General features: G+C 36.6%; 1 protein-coding gene across 1 annotated transcript; it reads right to left on the bottom strand.

Annotated features, from left to right (window-relative positions):
- Positions 1 to 215: 215 nt before the first annotated feature.
- Positions 216 to 11,964, bottom strand: PBA1 (N-terminal nucleophile aminohydrolases (Ntn hydrolases) superfamily protein). Its single transcript, XM_089158282.1, has 8 exons — positions 11,642 to 11,964; positions 11,417 to 11,493; positions 9,171 to 9,226; positions 7,630 to 7,702; positions 4,544 to 4,655; positions 2,562 to 2,635; positions 1,020 to 1,094; positions 216 to 495 (listed from the first exon to the last, which is right to left on the bottom strand). The coding sequence occupies exons 1-8, from the start codon at positions 11,742 to 11,744 to the stop codon at positions 376 to 378; spliced, it is 690 nt and encodes a 229-aa protein (XP_089014408.1). The 5' UTR covers positions 11,745 to 11,964; the 3' UTR covers positions 216 to 375.
- Between the last annotated feature and the right edge of the window lie 10,814 nt (positions 11,965 to 22,778).

Raw genomic sequence — 22,778 nt, 5'->3', positions numbered from 1 at the left:
CATTTCACTAGGAGGGTCATCCCCTTCGTGCCATTGATATATACTGCTAGGAATTGACCGATCTGGCTGATCCATTACTGATTTGAATCGGATGATCTGGCTGATCCCATGCCAATTCCTGAACCAGAATAATGAAACGCCACATAGAAAATACGGGCTCAAAAGAATCCCTGTTAAACAGGAAGCAGCAGCAAAAAGGTTAAAGTCAAAAGAAGTGCACGGAAAGATGGTTTACTTGGCAACCAACAGCCTTCTTTATCCACAAAGGTGACTTAAAACAAAAACAGATCAGACATGTTGAACAATATTAGCCAGACTACAAAAATCATAAAAGTTGACTGTTCATAGGGTTTCTTGGCATATGAGATAATGGACTTATTGAGAGTCCTCTGGCATCAGTGTGTCCAGCAATGAATTCTGGGGCTCCAATTCCTCATGCCAAAGGGGTAGGCTGTCTCCTGCGTGGAACTTCCTCGACACCCCCTCTGAGTTTATCTGCAATTGACATACCGACAATCAGAAACGGACAATAATTTGACAAAACAAAGCATGGTAATAAATGGTGACTCCATCTGAATGGATTTTTAATGTGAACTACACACATTTTGCAACAGAAAATACTAGAACTATTGACTCATGATTGGCCCCTGTACCTAGACACAACCATGCAAAATGAGGACCACCACAATCCCATGGAAAGGTGGAAATGGTGAAATATGTCATGTAGCCTTGTATCAAGGGCAAAATGCCGCACATGATCTGCTAGCATTCTCATTCCCACAATTTTTAGCAGAGTTAGAATCCCCACAGTTTAAGAGTGAACAGACAGACGATCAATTCACAGTGCACCAGATTGACAGTCAGACAGTACCTCATCATTTCAATTTTGGCAACGTATTAATTGTATGCTTTCCCTTGAAAATATATACTTTGTTTTTAGCCTACTAGTCCAATTTTTTCCATCCTTCCTTAATCCCTTTATGGCTTGATACGCTTGTAAAGAGAATACTAATACTCACAGTGACAGTGCGAACAACACCTCCACTAGCACCATCTCGAGCAATGGCAAGGGAGACTGCCTTCACCACTAGTTTCTGCAGCAAGTTAAAAGTTGTCATTTCAATATATAAGTACTGAAAAGTGAAAGCCATTAGAAGACACATGGATACAATTTCCAGCATAGAAATAATAGGCTACCATAACTTAGCAAATTGTCAGTTGCAATACCTAAAATATGTAAAACAGAGATTTTGCATTTGGCTAATTAAGCAGAAGTAATTCAAAAGTGGTCATTTTTCATTCCTTAATTTGACTAATTGTGGATAGCACATGTTAAATTGTTGTATCTCAAATAAATTGTAAAATGATGGGAGCTACTAACAAGGTTATACGCAGTAGGGTAAAAATCACAATTAATTCAACCAAGCCATCTAGCTAAAGCACTACTTTGAGCTTAAGAAAGCCAACAAATTGTTGTAGATCCTGAATGCATCTGCTCACAACTCACACAGAGAGTTGCTCCTATCAATCTGCAACTAATTGCACACAATGTCTTAATCCACAAAGCACATAGAGCCTTCAAGAAAAATCTTAGTTTTCAACACCACCTCTGTTGGGACATGAGAAGGAAATACTGGTGGTGTGCCTATGAGGTATTTTTACCATGTTGATAATAATCTTTACGTGGGAATCCACTTCACACCAAATTTGAGACTTACTGCTTTTCAGCCTTCTCCACTATCATGTGTATCTGATAAATTTATGATATTTGCACCCAAAAAAAAGAAGAGATCATCTTATTATTTTATTTGTGATAACTGATAATTCAATTTAACAACTGAAGAAATTGACAGACCCAAGTGAATCTCCCAAGGACCCAGTCCCAATAATCCTGTACTTCTCTATGAAGGCAGTGACTAAATCAACCACAGCTTAGCTTGTTAACCCTATCAAATCATCTGGTGATAAAAAGTTATCCAGGGGTGTATGTTTAAACACTCAAGTTTACAGAATCATCCAAAAGTAGCCCCCTGAAAATGCCTGCTACATGGTAGCTTATTTTGAACTAAAATTTTCGGGAAATTTGTTCCTGTCATCATATCCAACTTGTAAGTCTCAGGCAGATAGAGTTCCCTCACATGGCAATATAAACCTTTGAAAATTGCTAATATGGTGGACATATAGTTCAGATGAGACCCCAAACTCTGGGTAATCCGAGGGACATAAAATGCACTGAACAATCACTTTGATCAAAACCATCACTCTGATAACTTATAATGGTGGACCATAAAGAGTCTTATTAACGCCCAAGTGAATCAACCTATTTTCCATATTGTCCATCCATGCAATTAACTTCTAGGTTACTGGTTTGCATTGAACATATCATAAGAAGAAGAGTTTAGTTCCAGATGATTCCAAATATACTAACACTGATTCAAACAAACAATCAATAAACAACCAAAATGAAAGATTAAAAAGTAATTAAAAAAAATACTTCACGACAGGCAGATTCATCCCCCAAAAAATATGCTTCATATGTGCAAACACAGGAGATTGCATACCTCTGCTTCCTCCTGGGACATTCCTTCTTTCCATTCATGATCAAAGAATCCATACAAATAGCTGGAGCCAGATCCTATAAAATAAATAAATAAAAATGTCATTTAGAAGTATAATATATCGTTGCAAATATCTAACTACCAAAGTCAATTCCTACCCATCCCCCCAACAAAAAAATTTGAAGACTTTCATCTTGAAAAGGGACTTCATCCAACTTATAGACAACCAAAAGTCCTAGAGGCAGCCCTAATTCATCCAGGTATTCCCAGTGTTGCAAATTAATACTTTCATCCGATCGAACTTGAAGCGCACTGGCAATAGTTATATTGACAAACTCTTTTTCCTACACAAGTTTGATGGCTACAATCCCATCCCCAATTTTTTAACATCCACCATGTCATCTTATAGAACCTAGACTGTAACCCTATAGCAATACTAAACACAATTAAACAACAGCAGCGACAAAATGATGTGGATGTTGCTTCCTCAACTATATGAAGCTGAAGCAAGAGGTACAATTTTGGCAAGGTGACCAGTATGGCAACCATGAACTAACCACTTTCATGATTTGATTCTACAACTAACTTAGCATTTATTTCCACTACACACTGAATATTTTATTACAGTAAGATAAGAAGTTGGCACCCATCAGATCCTTTTGACTAGAGAGAGCCAGATGTGATAGGATTTGGCAATTGACCCAAATATTATGCATGTGGGATTAAGCCCAGCTTCAACTTTACCTAGTTATCCTCTCCTTTAAATTTAATATTTAAAAAAATACAATTAATATCATTTTTTAATAATAATACCTAGAACTTCAATGAACATCACTGTCCGTTCTGCCAACCTCCTCACAAGTACATAATACTAAATGTCACCCATGACAATTTTTATTTTGGCATGTAATTTTTACATTGAATTAGACATCCAAATAATAAAAAAATTACATCGAATCCATTTTCTTGTTTGTACATGTAAAGAAGAGGAAGGGAGAAAAAAAAAATTCAGTTTTTCACAGCTATATACTTTGTAGGGAAGGGAAGTAACCAATCAGATGAACATTCACCAAACTAACAGATTAAGTGCTGAACATTTGAGAGATTCAAAATTGAGGAGCATCTGTTTAATAGTTCAAAATATTATCCTAAAATTTTCTTCTCCATGGTAATGCAAATATTATATGTTCACAAAAACTACAAATTACCTAAAGCATAATTCACAGTAAGTATAAGCTTATAGCATTTTTCTTAAAATAATACCTAGAACTTCAATGAACATCACTGTCTGTTCTGCCAACCTCCTCACAAGTACATACTACTGAATTTCTCCCATGACAATCTTTCTTTTGGCATGTAATTTTTACGTTGAATTAGACATCCAAATAATACAAAAATTACGGCGAATCCATTTTCTTGTTTGTAAATGTAGAGAAAAGGGGGGGGGGGGGGGAACCCTTCAGTTTTCACAGCTATATACTTTGTTGGGAAGGGAAGTAACCAATCAGATGAACATTCACCAAACTAATAGATTAAGTGCTGAACACTAAAAAGATTTAAAATTGAGGAGCATTGGTTTAATTGTTCAAAATATTATCCTACTAAAATTTTCTTCTCCATGGTAATGCAAGTATTATATGTTCACAAAAACTATAAATTATCTAAGTGTAATTTCACAGCAAGTAGTATTTCACTACAAGATACTGACCCATTTTACAAAAAATTTTAAGAGACTGTAGTGGTCCATGAAAAAGTCTCTATAAAGTCCACATCATAGCGTGCATGCTATAAGTATTCATCTACATCCTCCCATCCATTTTTTTTACATTCTGTTCTGTTTGGTTACCTTTCTCCAAAACAACTACCCTTTTCCAAACCCAACACCCTTTGACTTGCTCATTCAAATAAATTGAATTTATAAGAATTTTATTTAAGAACTACTTATCAATAAAATCTTCTCTAAGAACCAAGTAGCAATGGCATACCTCCAAGTGCAAAAGGTTGCTCCAAAATTGTCCCACCAATAGGCACTGAATAAATTTTACCTCCTTCATACTGGTCCCATCCACCAACAATCAGGCCAGTTTGTAACATATTCTGCCAATATCACCAAACAGAGATAATAGTATAAATGGAGATGTAGATTGGGATTGCTGAACTTAGTGTAAAGTGATGGACAAATTAATATGAACACAAAATAATTTCTCATTATAGCATTCCAGTGAGTCTGTAACACCCCTCAAAACAAAATTAGTGTGGAAGTAACTTATACCCACAGCAGACATAGGAATTAATGAATTATATAAAAAAATAAAAAATACAAAAAGATGCTTTTACTATCAGGAATGCTCTCGCAAGTTATCTGTCACAAATACGAAGGAACATCCTCCTTTCACCATTAATAAGAAAACGATCAGCAGATTATACAAAAATACATTAGAGTTTTTAGGAGAACATGGAAAGAATGAGAGTCCAGACCCTTCTCAACACTCTTTAGAAGCGACCTCATTGGAAAGAACAAAACGGTCACTCGAGAGGGCCATATTGAAGCCACTGAAGAATAAGGTTTCAGGCATGGATATGAAACAAATAAATCTTCAATGAACATTGTATAGAAAAATTATCAAAGATTTGGTTCACAGTTTCTGGCATTACAATCTAGCGAGCAAGAGAGATGCTAGAAGTGGGATAGATATGGGTTAATCAAAACTACAGCAAGGAAAGCTACTTTAGGTATGGATAGGCTGCAGTTGAAGTTTGGGAGCAATTGGTAAGGATGTTTTATAAAAACAAGACATCAAAAAGTTTATTAACAGTAAATTATAAGATTCAATAGAAGCTGTAGTTTTAAAGGGTGAAACTACGCTTTGACATGAGATGAGAAAGTAGGCTACTTAGAGGATTCCAAAAGAACAATCAAAGAAACAGTTCCCAGTGATAAATACGCAAGAAAAGACTAGAAAAGAAAGAATGACTATGTAAGTGAACTTTCACTGATTATATTAACTTCTGGTAAACCAACAGTGACAATAGATACAAGAGAAGATTAGAAAAGAAAGAACGACCATGTAAGTGATTTTTTACTGATTCAATTAACTACTGATATTTAATTTACCGAATGTTACAATACACATGAGATTAGAAAAGAAAAATGACTATGTAAGGGAATTTTTACTGAGTAAGTTAACTTCTGGAATTTCATTTACCAAATGTCATGACAGAACAAAGTAACAATAACTTGATTTCAGACTTATGAAATGGATAAATCTGGGAACCTCAAAAATTTAATGGTATCATTTAAATACTTCACTACTTTGCCATTTAACCTACGGGTACTTTGACAGTTCAAAGCACTTCCACTCTTAATTTTCTGTAGTCTCTGAAAAGGGAGACAAGAAAAAGAAAAGAAATAAAAATGAGAAATAAGGGGGTAAAAATCTGTCACTAAGAGGAGAAAAATCTGTCAAAAAACAATATTTGAAACCTATCTCAAGGTGGCCAGAGGTTCATTCTTCAAGGATGAAATCCTTTAGTAACTGTACCCAGAACTGTAGAAATGATTCACATTTATCACCAGACTGAGCTTCTTTTCCTAGGAACAAGACTATGGTTGTGTTCCTTACCCAAAAACAAAAGTCTATGACATATTGGGCCTTTGATCCCATGGGTTTTCTATGTAATAGGCTCTATTCTATGGGCCAAAAAGTGGGTGGTTGGGTTGCATACAGGATTGATTAGTTTCTTTATTTACCTAATTTATCTCAAGTTGTCAATTGATGAATTGAAACATTCTTTATTTACCTAATTTATCTCAAGTTGTCAATTGAAACAATTCTAAGTGGTTCAATTTAAGTTGCAATTAATTGCAAGTGTTTTATGGGTGGATTATGACAATTCAGAGTCAATTTCAGTTTCCTAGTCTGGATGCATTACCTAATAGGTTAAGGATTAGGTTAGATTTTTGCTGCTTAAATAGGAGTCTATTTTTAGTCTTTTATATGAGGTTGTTTTAGTGGCAAGTATAAACACAATTATATTAGAAAGCTTTTAGCTGCTTCTCTTCATCTCCAGTGCAGATTAATATTGTATTTGATCAAGGCAGGTGAAATTACTGTTTGATCTAATCAACCCCTAGATGTGTGAAGCCCAGATGGCACCTTGATGCGATGAGTGTTGTAAACCAATCAATTCCTTGACTCGCTCAGGAAGTTCAAAATGAAGCTTTCTTTCAAGATTTGAAGATCTTTTCATATTCAAGATTTGAGGTTTGTGATTCGAGATTCGAGGCACAAGAACAAAGCTAAAGATTCAAGTTTTATAAAATATATCTATCAAACAAGGTGCTTCCCATGAGAAGCCAAATCAACAAGTGAAACTTCTATACCCAATCATCCCCACCCAAGAGAAATCAAAACCAATAACTAAGCCTCATACACCCCCCATCATCTCCGCCCAAGACAACCCAAAGCAAGAAGTAAATCTTGTGCATCCCAAACAATACAATCTTCAACCTGATTCATCCCAAATATCTCTTGGCATTCCTAAATTTTCAAAACATTCACATATCCATCCAACCATCTCAACCCTTATCTCTCATATCCCTCAGAAACATTCCCAAGACCCAAATCTCCCATAGCATTGACCAATCATCCAAACATCAAGCCACTTAATTGGTTACCTGACATCAATATAGCATAACCAATCCTTCAAACTCTAATTTGACACAGTCAAACCTGCTTGTTCATTGAAGATCCAGGTTTAATGGGTCCTAGTTGGTCTCCTATCAATCTAGGACTACATCAACATGACAGATATTAGAAGAGCTCTAAACTATTGGCTGAGACAGGAGAAGATGGATCCAGGGAAAACAGGATAATGGGAGAACTAAACTATAGCATTTGTTCCTTCGGCTTTTTCCTCCATGATAAGGAATCCATTTGTACCCTTAAATCTCTACTTTTGGACGTCAACAAATTCAATGAACAGAAAGAATTACTATTACATTCCAATATAAAATTGATGTCTGCATATATTACACAAGATACAAAATAAAATGACAATTTAGTCAAACCTTGTTGTTGTATGACAAAAGCCTGACTAGGTTTGCAGCGACTTTGACAGTTGCAGGCTGCCCAAGTTGTATTCTGAACCAAAGGACAGCACATCAGAGTCGGCGATGTAAAAAGATTGAAGAGGTTACTAAATAAACTTGGTGTGTAAGTATCATGCCAAATCTAACAAAATGCAATAGGAACAGTTCACTTAGCAAGCAATCTGATATGATTGGATACATGGGGGACGTCCACCAGAGCAGTAACAGAAAAAATTTGTCTCCCGCATAGCTCCTACAAACAATTGATTGTATGACTTCTCTTCTCCTAGCATTTTTATCGCCTCCCATTAATTGATTACAACTGGAGTTATCAAACAATTCCTAGGCATTTACTCCAACACATATTGATGTAGAACCTGGACAGATTAAAACCAGACAAAAAATGAACCAGCTAGGACCAATTTAAACCAGCACTTGAGGCCAGCTCAAACCAGCCAGCTGGCCCATCCAGATAGTCACCTTGCTCCACAATTTTGACCAGTCAACCTGGACTGCTGCAAACAGACAAACATGGAGAAAGGAGGCCAAAACACTGTTAAAGACACTCTTCACGTGAACACCCATTATTTGGCAGTGGGAATATTCATAGAGGATTTGTGGGGCCCAGAATCAAATTACATGATTTTATACCTAGGAGATGTATTAGTTCAGTTGAGTTTCTATTATAATAACTCATGCACATGACTGAAAGAATTATATAGCCTAGTAGCTTCTAATTCTAGATAGTTTTTTACTTTTCATAAGATTCTGTTATCACTAGTTACTAAGTTAATAGTTTCTAGTTTCAGTCTATGAAGTTTCTATTCATTTCAAAGCTTTAGCCAAGGCTCTTTCACTTGCAATAGAAGGTTAGACTTCTAGACAAATTAAATTCGCAATGTTGCCACTTTATGGAGTAATCCATGTTCAACAGCCAAGATAGTTGTGAGTGACAGACAAATGGACTGGGACAGCCCATCCCCCTCCCCTTCTCTTTCCATCTTCTTATCCCCTTTGTCTCTATCTTTTCCTTGCTGCTGTTACTGTTTTTCAATTCATTAAAAACACAAACTGAAGATTAATATCCATACTGAGTTGATTCCCCTGTCTGCATCATTATTGGTTGGGGAGGTCCAGGGGATTTGGAACAGAGAACCCAATACGACATTTTAAAGATTTCCATAAGTGATGACCTACTTGTGGATTTTGGGGTTTGGTGTATCAGATGATCTGTCCATTTCCCAAAATCATTCAGGAAATAATGGCATAACTATAAAAATATTTACAAGTGCACAGAAAAATGAGAAGCCAAAATTTTCATCTAATAATATTCAGGCATATGAGCATAAAATTTATGAGAAGTCCTACACCTACACATACATAATACACACATGCACACAGACACAAACGAATAATAAAAGCATTCACAGGCTGGTTGAAATTAGGCCCTCTCCTGGTCACCCTTCCAGATCATTACAGAAATAATTAATTGCCACAATAAATAACATAAATTTGCTCACGTGTGTTGATGAAGAAAGTAACGGACATAATCAGAGACGATTTGAGAATCTGCTGCCTGCAAATGATCAATGATCACCAAAAACAAAAGACTGAGCACTGTAGCTTAATACACTACATGTGATAAGTAAATAAGTGATTCAACATTGGAACATGTGATATCACAAATAAGAAGAAAATGAACAGAAAAGCATTAAAAAGTAAGAAATTCCAGACAAAATGAAAGAAGGAATATTATGGATAGAGGGTCAAATACACAAAGTAGTAATACTAAATGGCAACGCACAAAGAGCAGACTACCTTAAATTTGTTCATTCAAAACTGACACATAAGAATGCTTTGTTGCTACAAATAATTAGTAATAGATTTCACAGCTTAGGTAAAGAGATAACAGTTCCACCAAAAAATGCAGCACTATCAGAACCAATTCATAATTCTCCAATAAAATCTATAAGCAGGCAATTTTCTTGCTTCTTCTCTCCCCTCCCCCTTTTTCTTTTTTAGACACCAGAATTTAAGAACTTCTGCCTTCTTTGTTTTGGGGTAAACATGCAGAGAACAGTATCATGTAAAATATTGATCCACCAACCCAAACTAAATAGGAAGGGGCACCAAATACTCCACCGGAGTGAATACCATGAAAGAAAATCCATATTCATCAACCAAATATGAGAAACAACTTGTTCGCTAAAGCATTCCATGCTAATGATCTCGGGAATAGACACAGCAGAAAAATTTACAGGCAACTTTACTATCAACATTAACAACTTATCCAATTTGTGGAATTTTGTGCTTTGAATTTGACCTGCTTTTAACTTGATGGCCGTGAAATGCCATTTAAAGCATTAACAAAAGTATTTTAGCCAGCTTGCACATGTTTATGTACTTCGTATATCGCTGAATTATTTCCTACTTAATGGCCATAACATACCAAATCCACTGCATGCCATTATCTCTTAAACTATGTTACTCACACACAGCTAAGGATACAAAAAGGATTTGCATGAAAGATTCCATTCCTTGCATTCTTAATGCTAAAATGAAGTGTCAGACATGGGTACAAGTTGTGACTGAAGTTTGCTGGTAAAGTCAAATCCAACTAAATTTTAATAAGAAGATTCTATTATACTTCTAAACTAGTTTTCTCAGAACACTGTCTGTTTCACTACCCATGTTCAAGCACCCAAAAAAACCAAAAAGAGCCAGTAAAGCCCAAGCATTCTAATTTGCAATTTGGTCATTCTTTCTGTGGCCAGGCCCATGCTGAAGAGGAGCACAAGGATTTGACGCCAGTCTAAGGGAAACTAGATGATTCCATGATCTTCAATGCATGTGATGCTCATGTAGCATGTGTATGAGACTTATGTCAAAATCTAATCATGTAAAAGCAATGCAAAGGATTCCTAGGATGATGTTCTAATAATTCAAGAATCCACATGATCTTGGATAACTTAGAACATGGAATAGGGAAAGTAAATCCCATCCCATACATTTACCACTTTGTATCCTTCTCCGCCAAAGAGATGAAAACTCACACATTGGGGCAATGAAAAGGATGGAACCATGAGAAAGAAAGCAGATTGCAGGATCATTATTAACCAACCAAATCAAATGAGATTAAAAAGAAGACAACATCAAAATGAAAAATGAGGCAAAACCAAAATCAGGCTCTGGGTTGTTCGAGCATGAGCCACCTGAGATTCAGAAATATAACTCACCGGAATTCCAAGATTGGATCTCATTCCACCAAATAATAATAATAAATAAATAAAAGAAGATACTTCTGCAAGATTTTCTTGTCAATTGCATACCATCCAATATTGATATCCCATGCTTTTCTGGTGAAAGTTAAATATTATAAAGGTACTATACTATGAGGAAGATATAACTGTCTACAACCCAAAACCATCAAACTCGAATTTCTGGTAGTACCAATGCAGGAACCATTACACATATGAGGGCATCCTACCAAAGATTTTGCCCCTTAAGAACTCCATATCAGCCTACATCAACATTCACAGTGAGGCATGTATCTTTAAAACCCATCGTTTCTCCCACAAAATTAAGCTCAAGGGAAGAAGCAGCTATGATAGACCAACAATAAAATGAATTACAACAGTACTATTTTTAAGATCGATATGAACACAAATCCAGAAGACCATAATCAATAAAAATTAAAAAAACAACCAATAAATGTCATAAACAAGCATTCAGAAATAAAAAGAACAGTGAATTATTAAAACATTACTGAGCCAGAGCGACATAGGTAAACATTGTCAGTCAACTGTGTGGTTTTGTCGGATGCCCGGTTAGCAACGTACATTCCTAAAACACAGAAGAAAGAAAAATGAAATATGCACTCCTAAAGTCATATACAAAGCAGAAATAATGAATTGAAACCCTATTTAACTAAAGCTAAGTCTTTGCCAAACTAATCAGAAAGAAAAACAAGTAGGGTAGATAAGATCAATACCAGTGCTTGTTCTGGAATCAGCACCGAGGACAACGCCCCCGTTGTAGGTTACTCCAATGATGGTCGTTCCCATTGAATGAGGAGCATCCAGATGAAGATCCATTGAAGCAAATCTCAAGCTAAAAAAACCTAGTGATCGAAGAAATCCAAAGCGTTGGCAGCTGAGAAATTGAAATCGATCCTCAAATATGAACCCTCAGAAGAAAGTTTTGCTATAAAGAGACACCGAGAGCTTGGCTTTTCGCCCAAGTCACTGCCGAAGTTCGTATTAGCTTTTCACTGGAAATCTCGAACAAAATACAAGTGAACGGGATCTGGACGGAATTTTACCTTTCCTGGGAGGCAATGCTGTAAAATCCAAAGTTTCTACAACGGGCGCAGGAACCACGCCGGCTACTTTTAACAAGAAAGGAAGTCTAATTCAGATTGCCCTCTCCGGTCTATGACTATTCAAAACGTACCAAACGGCTCACCCAAGTCGACTTTCTAAAATTCAACACTAGGGCCATGGTACATTGTGTCAGCGATATATATTGTCATGTTACTGGGAGGTGACATGATTCCTCCAGCGACACGACTTATACAGAAAGTAAACGATGTATCGCCAAAAAATGGGCAATATATTGTGAAAAGTCTATTTTTTTAGCGATATATCACCAACTTCACCATATTTAATAAAAATTTATTCGGTTTTTCACCAATTTTTCGTTTGATTTTGCCAAAGTAACATAGGACCTCTACAGGTTCTGAGGGCACTGCCCCCACACCCCCGCCTAGACAGTCTCCTTGGACCCCCGCTTCCCAGTCAAAAATGTGAAGCATAAGCCATGCTCAACATAATTATATAATGAATTGTAAACTTTAATACATCTATTCACAAGTTGTGTATTTGTGTTCTCTTTGCATGTTTACATTAGTTTATATGAATTTTCCAAACTTTCAATTTTGCCCGCATATAACCAGACATGTTCATTCAAAAACTGTAGATTAAATGACTTTTCTTGCCAAAATAATGTTCTCATTGTGGTTATTAGCATCAAGTTAGGTTACACAACAAAATTCAAGCCAAAATGACCCTAAACACCCTCCAAAATCAAGGGTCGAATTTTCATTGACACCCTGTAAAAAGTCGCCGACATGTTGGTGAAATGTCGCCATGTCGGTGGTGGCGGACCTTGACTAGGGCATTATGAAGCCCCCTTCTATATATATGGTTGCAACCTCTGCGAGTGAATGAAGTGAAATTATGTCAAATTTAAAAGAGAAAAAATTGGGTTCTCTCTAGACGTCACCACGCATAGTGAATATAAATTAGGACTAATTGTGATTGTTCTTTTATCCTCGGCCTTTCCTTGAACCCTCCGAACTGAAGCAACCACGGTAAAGTGGTGACTTCTCCAACTGAAGAAAACGATGCACAATCGACTGGTCCAACATTGGGTTTGGTTTTCCCTCATTGAGTCGAACCAGTCTATCGGTTTTACTTCACTTAAAACAAGCAAAACACCACATGATGTTAATCAAGGGCAAGAATTCATTTTGGTGATGTGGCTTCATCTGGAGCATTCACAACTCAGTGCTCTGAAGCAAAATTGCACTCCAATTTGAAGATAATCTTACTGCATTATCGTTGTCTGGGTCTTACTAGGGGTGTAAACGGACTAGATTCGGATCGGATAGTGGTAATACCATATCCGCATACTATCATATTCAAAAGGATTCGGAATATCCTATCGGTTTTTGGACGGATTTAGTTGGATTCGGATGATAATCGGATAGTTATTTTCTTAAGTAGATTCTTCTAAGTGAGCATGAATACAGATTAAATACAAGTTTTTGACTAACTTTTTACATCTTTACCATTTTATTTGTGAGGACTAGATTTGAAATTTAAGAATTTAATAACTTTAATAGCTATTTTAGTAGAAAATCTAGAAAAACAATCACATGTCATAGGTAAAAAATTTTACAAAAATAAGAAAAATAAATTTCAGTAAGTAACTTAATCGGATAATTTTATTGGACGGATAAATCCACATCTTATTAGTAATCGGATGGATAAATCCGCATCCTATTAGTTATCGGACGGATTCGGATACCCCTAAATGGATGTGGATTTGAATTCGGAAACGGATTTCGATTATCCATTTACACCCCTAGGTCTTACACCCCTAGGTCTTACAACCCTTCTATGTCCTGGATTATGGAATCTTATATTTTTCCGACATTATATCCATGTGAATCACTATGCCGGAAAGGTATGCAGTGCATTCCAAGCCCAAAATGGCCAGCAAATATTTGCATCCTAAAAATCAACAAAGCTTAGATGAAAGGAAAATTCAATACTGCATAAAAAGAGAGTAATTTGCAATTCTAGTTTTGAATTCCCTATTCATGTCCGTTTTTATCCTCACATCATACGAATGTAGTCACAATTAGAGAGAAGAATGAGAGAGAGTTTTGGAGAAAGATTGAGGAACAGGAAAGTGGTCCTCTTTGAAGCCATTCCTCCAAATTCAGACTTACAATGTTCATTGAGATTTCAAAATTTTCTTGCCTCTATTTAACATATTGAAAATGGTGAGCTCTAAGGTTCCATGACCATGAATCGACAAGAAATTTAGACTGAATCATCCGCAAGAGTGAGATTTCGAGAGTTAGGAGGTGAAATTTTGAGAGTTAGGTAAAATGAATTGGAGACCAAGGTGGGGCGATGGTGGCTGGTAGGGGGAGGTGGCGTCAGTGATTGTTGGCATTGGTGGGTGGTTTCTAGCAAGGTGTAGGATTCCCCTTTCATCCACCTATGGGTCGAGTAGGGGATGAGACACAAGGGTTGTCTAGTAAATTGATATTAGAGGAGTTTTGGTCATTTCATTTAAGGATTTAGTTGAGACTAACTTAGGTTGTTAGTTGTGTGCTACACATACTATTAGGTTGAGTGACATGACCCAACTTAAGAGAGTTATATGTAAAAAGCTCCATTCAAAATGATCATAGAATGTTCCCTAATCTTGTTTCTATTTCTATTTTCAAAATGAAACCATTTCCCTCGAAATGGCTAAAACAAAAATGATGTTTACTAATTTCAACATTTTATTCAAACCAAACTACTTTTGTATTGATTCTACAAACTCACACACACACAAATGAGCCACTTGTTGATTAGCAAATTTCATATATATATTTCTAAATAAATAATCCGGTCCATAAGGCTTATATTACTGCAAGGTCTCCAAGTGAAGAACATTTGTAACTTTACCCTTTACTTTGCAAGTTAGGCTATCTCAAAGTTTCAATCCTATAACAAACAAGTTGCAATAGTTAACTCAGAAATCAATGAACGACAATTTGTTTTTCACACTAAATGAATTTAATTTATCTGATGGTGAACAAATTAAGGGGTAAAAACATAGGCCATTGAAAATATGGACTCAAACTATAGGAGGTACACATATATAATGATTTGTAGGCTTTGTTTTCTATTTCTATTTTATCCACAAAAAAAAAAAAAAAAAACATATATATGATGATTGTATAGAAAAAAATTGTAGTTACGGCATCTTCTCTATTTGTGTTCCTTTGGCTAGGAACTGTTAGTGCAATAAGACTTTCTATGTGAAGAACAAATGTAAATCTTAGTGGAAGCCCTTGGATTTCAAGCTGTTTTCTCTATTACTTCTCTTATTATATAAATAAAGTTTACGGTCATCCAACTCAATTAAATAATTATCACCAGCCGACCAAAACCCTAACAACTGCATTCTGCCAAAGAAATCTTCTACTAGTTCTCTAGAGATAACAAATTGTTTAGTCCAATACTCCTTCAAGCCAAATCCTTCATCACCCAAATGGCAGTTCATCCATCTGAGAAATGGAAAAAAAAAAAAAAAAAAAAAAAGGGCATCCTCCCAAAATGCAAGCTTTGTGATAAACTTTTCATTCTTATCTGTATAATTCAGTTGAGGTATTTCATGAAACACCTCCAGTGCACTGTCAAAGCAAATGATCAATTTAGGATTTCTTCACAATCTGTGGCCATGCCGGGCTTTCTAATGAGGAAATTTGTTAGTAGTTGTTGCCAGTGCCATTAAATGATTAACAAAGTAAGGAAACTCCCAGTTTTCTCCACCTATCATTACCGAGTGTATACACTATAACATCTTCCCTCATGTTGTTGTTCTTGCGATGAGGAGTAAAAATCCTCTCACCACTTTGTACCCAATACTGATGGGATCAAAACTGAATCTGCAAACAAGAGCAGAACTGAGCCCACTCCTTGAAAGGAACTTTTGTTCTCTAGTAGCTACATTCCACAAACATAGGTTCCAACCACCACCCCTCACACTAACAACTGCGAAACCCAAGCATACCAACCCGTTACACCAACCACAAGACGAGAATAATATTTAGAATGATTCTCGTATGGGAAATCTAGTTTCTTTTCTTGATTAGGAAATGCAGAATCTATAGTGTAGAAACCACTAAGTTCACCACGATTGTCATACCCATCAAGAAATACATTAAGGTTACTATTTTCAACCGTTCTCTGTAATTGCTTGTGGATGAAATTAGGGATCTATATCAGGTTATAATAGCTTTTGCATATATAACTAAATTGCAATAGTGACTTAATAGGAAATCTCAACAGGATCTCCTCCACAAAATCTTCTAAAGAAATTGTGATCCTCTATGATTCTTCTTCTCGTCGTTGACACATACATAGATTGCAAGGAGATGACAGGTTTAAAGACAACAATTTAAAAAAAGGATGAGAAAAAGAGACACAACAAAAGAATCAGGTAGATCCCTATTGCCCTTACTATAGATATATGGACATGTTGAAGAACAAATTTTTGTCATCTCACATTCTCATCTTCCACACTTGGCTACCTCGAATGCAACCACTTTCAAATCCTGGAATCTAATGGTTATTTTTAATCCTAAACCATCTTGAAACTACGTGTTATTCCAATCTTTACTTAGATAGCTAAAGCGATATGAACCATTCAGCTTGGGACAACCCCTTTCAGTTCAGTTAAAAGAACAGGCTTGCTACTTTCCGATGTCCACTTATCGGAAGAAATGACTGCATCTATGGTATTGCACTCATTGATTGCCGCGTGGAAGGTTCAACATACTGGCATAAGCGTTCAATGGACTTCTCGGCAAGAGTTGCAAGTCAATAAGAGAAGGTCATTGTATGTTTGCACATGTGTCACAACATTTAATGCTCTATACCTATACATTAAATGTTTCGTGCTTAACAGGGAATATGCCAACTCGGTTGTATCCCCCTAAGTATTGCCTCCTTAAGGCTTGTCTGGAGTTCAGAAGCAAACATGTCACATCTGAAGCCCACTTTGGTCAAAATCACTGGTAGATTTAGAAGATGGTGCATAAAGCCTTTAGCTTCTGCCGCAAGTTTAGCGCCAACCTAGATCGTGACCCTTCATTCAAATCTAAAGGATCCGATGGCTGAGGTTCATCTAATCCAAGAGGCATCCTATTCGCCAATAAGAGTAAATCTTTACACCCTCATCTGGTAAGCCAAGTTAGCTTGGCATTTACTCTTGCAACTACCCAAGAACATTCATTCTTTTTGGGCATTTTTACTCCTCTCCACGAGGATTACCAAAATCTAACTTTACCATCGGAGGTGGTTTCCCGTCCACAGATGTGGCCCACTCTCACTGCTTTTCTTGTCCATAGATCCCTGATTTGTGGCATTTCCAGACTAGACCGGAGTTGACAAATTTTGGAGCAACACTACCTAAATACATAGTCTGCCTCTCCTATTACTCTCCCGCATCCTCCTACCTATAATCAAGGTTGGTTTAAGTATCAGTCCTTATCGTTTCCTATCGTCCGATACGATGTATCAATATCGCAAGTCTTCAATACAATACATGCCGATACATTCTAAAATTTAGTGTTTTCGATGTCTCTCAATGTATGGCTGATACATGCCAAAACGATACAATACCGCGATACATGTCTTTGTAGTCTTTTAAACAATAAAATTATCCTTCTCGATCTCTCTCGCTGCAAGTTGTAGAGTACCAGCCAAACTTCCTCCTCTTCAGCTGCTGCTCCAATGACTTCTTTGTAGTGTTCTAAGTAGTAGCCACTGCCTCCTCTTCTCCTCTGTTCTTCTTCGCCCCCATTCCCTTCTGTTCATTCTTCCTTCTCCTCCTGCAATCCCACTACTCATACTTGGTAGCTAATGGCTAGAATTTTGCACCTGAAATAACCCTTGACCTACCTGTTCAAACATGCATTGATGAATCCGAACAACAGAGGCTTGATGCTTTTGAATTCATTGTGTTAATTCCACTTCCTACTTGCGGTATGCTCTTTATGATATTGGCTCATGATTCAATTCCCATGTATTTAGATATTGATCCTTAAAGTTTCGGTTTTTATGTACTCGCAACGTCAAAAAGAAAGTCTGAATTTTCCATTAAAAATTTTCAATTTTAAAATTTCTTGGGCATTAAGGTATAATCTGAACCTCTGTAACGTAAACCCGTTTCTCTGCAAACACGGAAACTATCAAAATCAGTGGAGCTTCAATCTATTAGCCTGTTTTAATGGGATATTTCAGTCTTTGTTATTTTATTTAACACCTTTAATTAAATGATATTGCCTAACAAATTTCAAGAACCGAGGAACCCAAAAACAGAGAAAAGGGCTTCATTAATTCCAGTAACAAAGACTCTTTAAACTAGTGAAGGATTAGTTTAATGTTAATCAAGCAAGTAATTTATACTCAAATCTAATAAAAACAGACGACTTATTGAGAGCAGATAAGGGAATGAGAAGCACTAACCATGAGATATACAAAGCAAGCATCATTCGCATCATTTTGATGTTTTTTTTTTTTGGGTAATATCATTTTGATGTTACCTGAAAAAGAAGCTAACCAGATTACCAGGCTTGTCTAATTAGAACTTGTCTATTTGGTAGACACAACTAATAGGACTCTGAATGTAAAGTAGTCATGTTTTAAAATTCCCTTTTTGTTAAAATAGCTACTTAATATAGCTCTAGATATCCATCGGAATATGGTTGACAAAAGAACAATGTAACCAACGGGGGTTGGTCCAAGTGGTAAGCAGCTTGGTTCGCTTAAGCAAGGTTTTAGTATCGAATCCTTGTGGATGCAAAAAATCCCCGCTAGGAGACTCACCCACCACAGCCAGGTGTGCGACGCGGGTCGAACACCGGTTTAAAAAAACCGGGGTTGGCAAACCAAAAAAAAAAAAGAAGAACAATGTAACACTGAAGGACTAATGAAACATGCTAATTCAATACTTGAGTTTTAGTTGTAGAAGTTCTCAGTTTCATAAAAAAAAAAAAAAAAAAAAAACAATGTAACACTGAAGGACTAATGAAACATGCTAGTTCAATACTTGAGTTTTAGTTGTAGAAGTTCTCAGTTTCATAAAAATAAAAAAAAAGCACATGTAGCCATATGTTGGGGAGGTAAGTGATGGTTAGTGAGAAGAGAAAAAAAGTCTACAAATGGATAGAAAAAAAGGAAGTATGGTTTTGGAAGAGAGCATGCGAAACGAATTTAAGAGAGTTTAGGAGGGGAAAGATAAATACTCAAAAGGAGAATTCATAAATGGTACTTGAGGAGCTAAAATGGTACTTGTGGAGCTAATTATGTTTTTCAGTCAACGATATATTTTTTTTTAATGTGGGGGTTGGGGCGGGGAAGAGGAATACCATTGTAGAACGTGAGCGCAAGCATTTAGTTGAGCTGATACTTGCCATGTTATTTAATGCATCTACGCCTTTATGTTTTTTTTTTTTTTTTTTTGGTAACAGCACTTCATTCATTGAACTAAAGAAAGTACAGACACACAAACAAACGAAGAATACATACACAACTGCATGAAGACACAAGGTTCGAAACGAACTAAGGAGTGGAAAGTGACCAAGCTGTCGTACATACAATAGACAGGCTCCTCCAGGCTAAGGAATGGGTCAAGCCCAACAGATAGGGTCAAGCCCAATATACCTTTAGAAATAAAGCTGCAACAAATACAACACCAAATAAGCACCCACATAGGGGGACAAAATACACGCCTCAGGGGCGGACAGACAACACGCCTCAGGGCGGACAGACAACACGCCTCAAAGGCGGACATAAAACTCCTTTGGTTGTCTCGGTGGTAGCATAAAAAATGCGGAGAAGGTTCAGACCTGCCATCCGACTGTGCCGTAGAGGCGTACCTATCAAGCTCGCCGTAGAAAAACTTGTTCCAGATCTGGAGTTAATCTGCGGTATGCACCAAAGATCGCTGCAACCAGAGAGAATATTTATTAGTAAATAACGAAAAAAGGAAGAGCTGCAACCAGGGATGGAGAGGGAGAAAGATCGGCAGAAAGAAACTCAGATCTAAGGGGAAAACCCCAGATCTGGGTATTTAAGCTGAGACAGGAGAGAGGGAGAAGACGAGAAAGAGGAGATGAGAAAATGCGAAGAAGACGGGAAAGAGGAGAAACGAAAAGGCGGAGAAGGGAGTACAGAGGAGAAAGGAGAGAAACAGTTGAGGCGGGAGACGAAAGGGGTGGAGATGAGAAACTGGAGAGGCAGAAGTCAAGCAAATTCGAGGAGGCAAGTGGGAGAGCAAGCAGGTGGTAGGGAAGCAGGCGGGAGGTGGAAGCAGGGAGAGTAGGCGGGAAAGGAAGCAAGGAGGAGACGGGAGAGAGGAGCAGGGGAGGCGGAGAGACTACAGAGGCAAATCTCTCTGCCTCAAACGGTGGTCGACAGAGCTTCGGTCAGCAGAGAAAGAGAGAGAGAGAGAGAGAGGGAACGTTGCGTCAACTCATGGTTTTTGGGTAGAAGCTTTTCTTACATTTGTATTTTTAATCAACCACTCACCTTCACAAGTTCTTGATATGAAAAACTCCTCTGAAGCTGTTGTTTGCACAAGATCCAAATTACTCTGTTTTAAGAGTTTCTGGTGCCGGCTGGGTCTTGTCCGAATATTTTCCTCTATTTCAAGACGATCTTTGATGTTCTTTTCAATTAATACAATTATCAATAAAATAATTATTAGTAATACTATAAAATTCTCAAAAAAATGTGCAATGTGTTTTTTTCAACAATTAACATGGAGAAAGAATCATGCCCACCACTATTTCGTTGTTCGTAACATAAGAACGTCACTAATGAATTTGAAATCATGACTTTTGTTTTTTTTGGTAAACAAAATTTATTTAATGTTTTCATTATTCAAGTTTTAATATTCTCATTTATATCATAGAGAGAGAAAAAAATGAAACTGAGTAGAATTCCCAAAAGTTATGGGCTGACCAGCGTATTTATAATCGATGTGAAAAAAGAGCTGTTTAGAAGTTCATAGGTATGATCATTGGACATTTATTCTCCACAATTGTCAATAGGCTAAGATTGAAGCCCTATAATGGAGGCAAACAAAGATCTCTCTCAATCTTAAGGTGTAGAAAAATGAGGAAATGAAGGGGTTACGGTGAGGTTTGAATTTGAATTCAAAGGTTTATTTGTATTTCCCACCCATTGAACCCCAAAGAAAGAGGGATCTTGGACTCTGAAGAAAATATATTGAAGGAAAAAATTCAAGTGGTTAAATATGATGAGAAGCAAATAAGATCATTGATGGAAAGCACTACCAATGTAGAAGAGCGGATAGATGATGAGTTATGGTGGGTTTGAATTTGAATTTGAATTCAAAGGCTTATCCTTTACAGTCCGGATAAAATTCTGCATTGAAGGCTGTACAATAAAATTTTAAAAATAAATAATACTTAGAAACCAAGAAAGGAGTCTTCTCATTCGAGATGAACTAATCTACAATAAATCCATTCCAGGGAGTCCAACATTTTTCCTTTATATTTGTAATTGTGGTGGTTGACTTAGTCTACTTTATATTTGATTTTCATCCTTTTAAGTTACTTAGATGGTGGAGCTACTGAATGTATTGAACAAGAAAAAACGCCAGAGAACCAAGGAATGAACCCTGAACCAGGTACCAGCAGTAGCTAGAGAAGAAAGCAAAACTCGCACAGTATTGATACGAAATCTTGCTCGTCCTTCCTTGTCATGTTCCGGTAAAACACGTGATCGACCTTGGATGTCGAGGTACGTCTCTAACGAGCAAGTTAGTAACAATGATATGATCTCAACTACTCAATAGAGAATTCAAGTAATTGATCACACAGAATATGAATACTTACTACATACAGTCTGCTTGAGATGCTTATATAACTTTAGATATCAGAGTTAAGACTTGAATATAACTCTAAGAAGAGTTGTGTTAGGAAATTAGTAACCCTAGGAAGAGTTATTTACCTGACTTATCCTTCTAGGTAATTAATAGGTGATAAAAGTCTACCTTGATTGGGCACCCTTAACATGATGGTCGAACCGTCCATTAACACTATGGTCGAGACAATTGTATTGAACCCGCTGGTCAGACCGGTCATGGTAGAATGACTATTTTAGTCATTAACACACAAAACAATAAATCCTTCCCCTGAAAAGAATTGACAACAACGATTCCTTATGCATTGTACCATTCACACGGGCAGGGGCGGACCTATGAAGGGCGGAGGGGGCCATGGCCCCCCCCCCCGGATTTTTTCAAATTTTATTCATATTCCCCTAATTCCTTTAATTTTTCCGGTTTTTTCTCTTCCTACATGTGAAATGTCACTATTTGGCCCCCCCCAATATTGTGAACAATTTTTAAATGTAAAATGATGGGTATAAATGTCATTCCTAATAAAAAAAACTAATCTATCAATCCCTATTTATTCTCCCCTCTCTTCTCTCTCGTCTTTTATTCCTATTTATTCTCTTATGTTTCTATAAACGTGAGTTAAAGGAAATTTTTGAAAAAAAAAATCTTATTAGGTATTCAAAAATCAAAATATTATTTCTAATTAAAAACTAACTCTTCATCCCTATTTATTCTCTTATCTCCTCTCCTCTATCCTCTTTTTTTCCTATTTATTCTCTTCCCCTTCTATAAGCGTGGCTTAAGAAAATTTGGAAAAAAATCTACTCCACAATTAAGTCTCTTTTTCTTTCTCAATTTATTAATTGTTTCTTTTTTTCTCTTTTCTTTTGTTATTCTTTTTAATT

This window comes from Hakea prostrata, chromosome 6 (assembly GCF_041222555.1).
Source record: "Hakea prostrata isolate BN-2017 chromosome 6, UWA_Hpros_2, whole genome shotgun sequence".
NCBI lineage: Eukaryota > Viridiplantae > Streptophyta > Magnoliopsida > Proteales > Proteaceae > Hakea > Hakea prostrata.
This window is presented reverse-complemented; position numbering and strand designations above follow the sequence as displayed.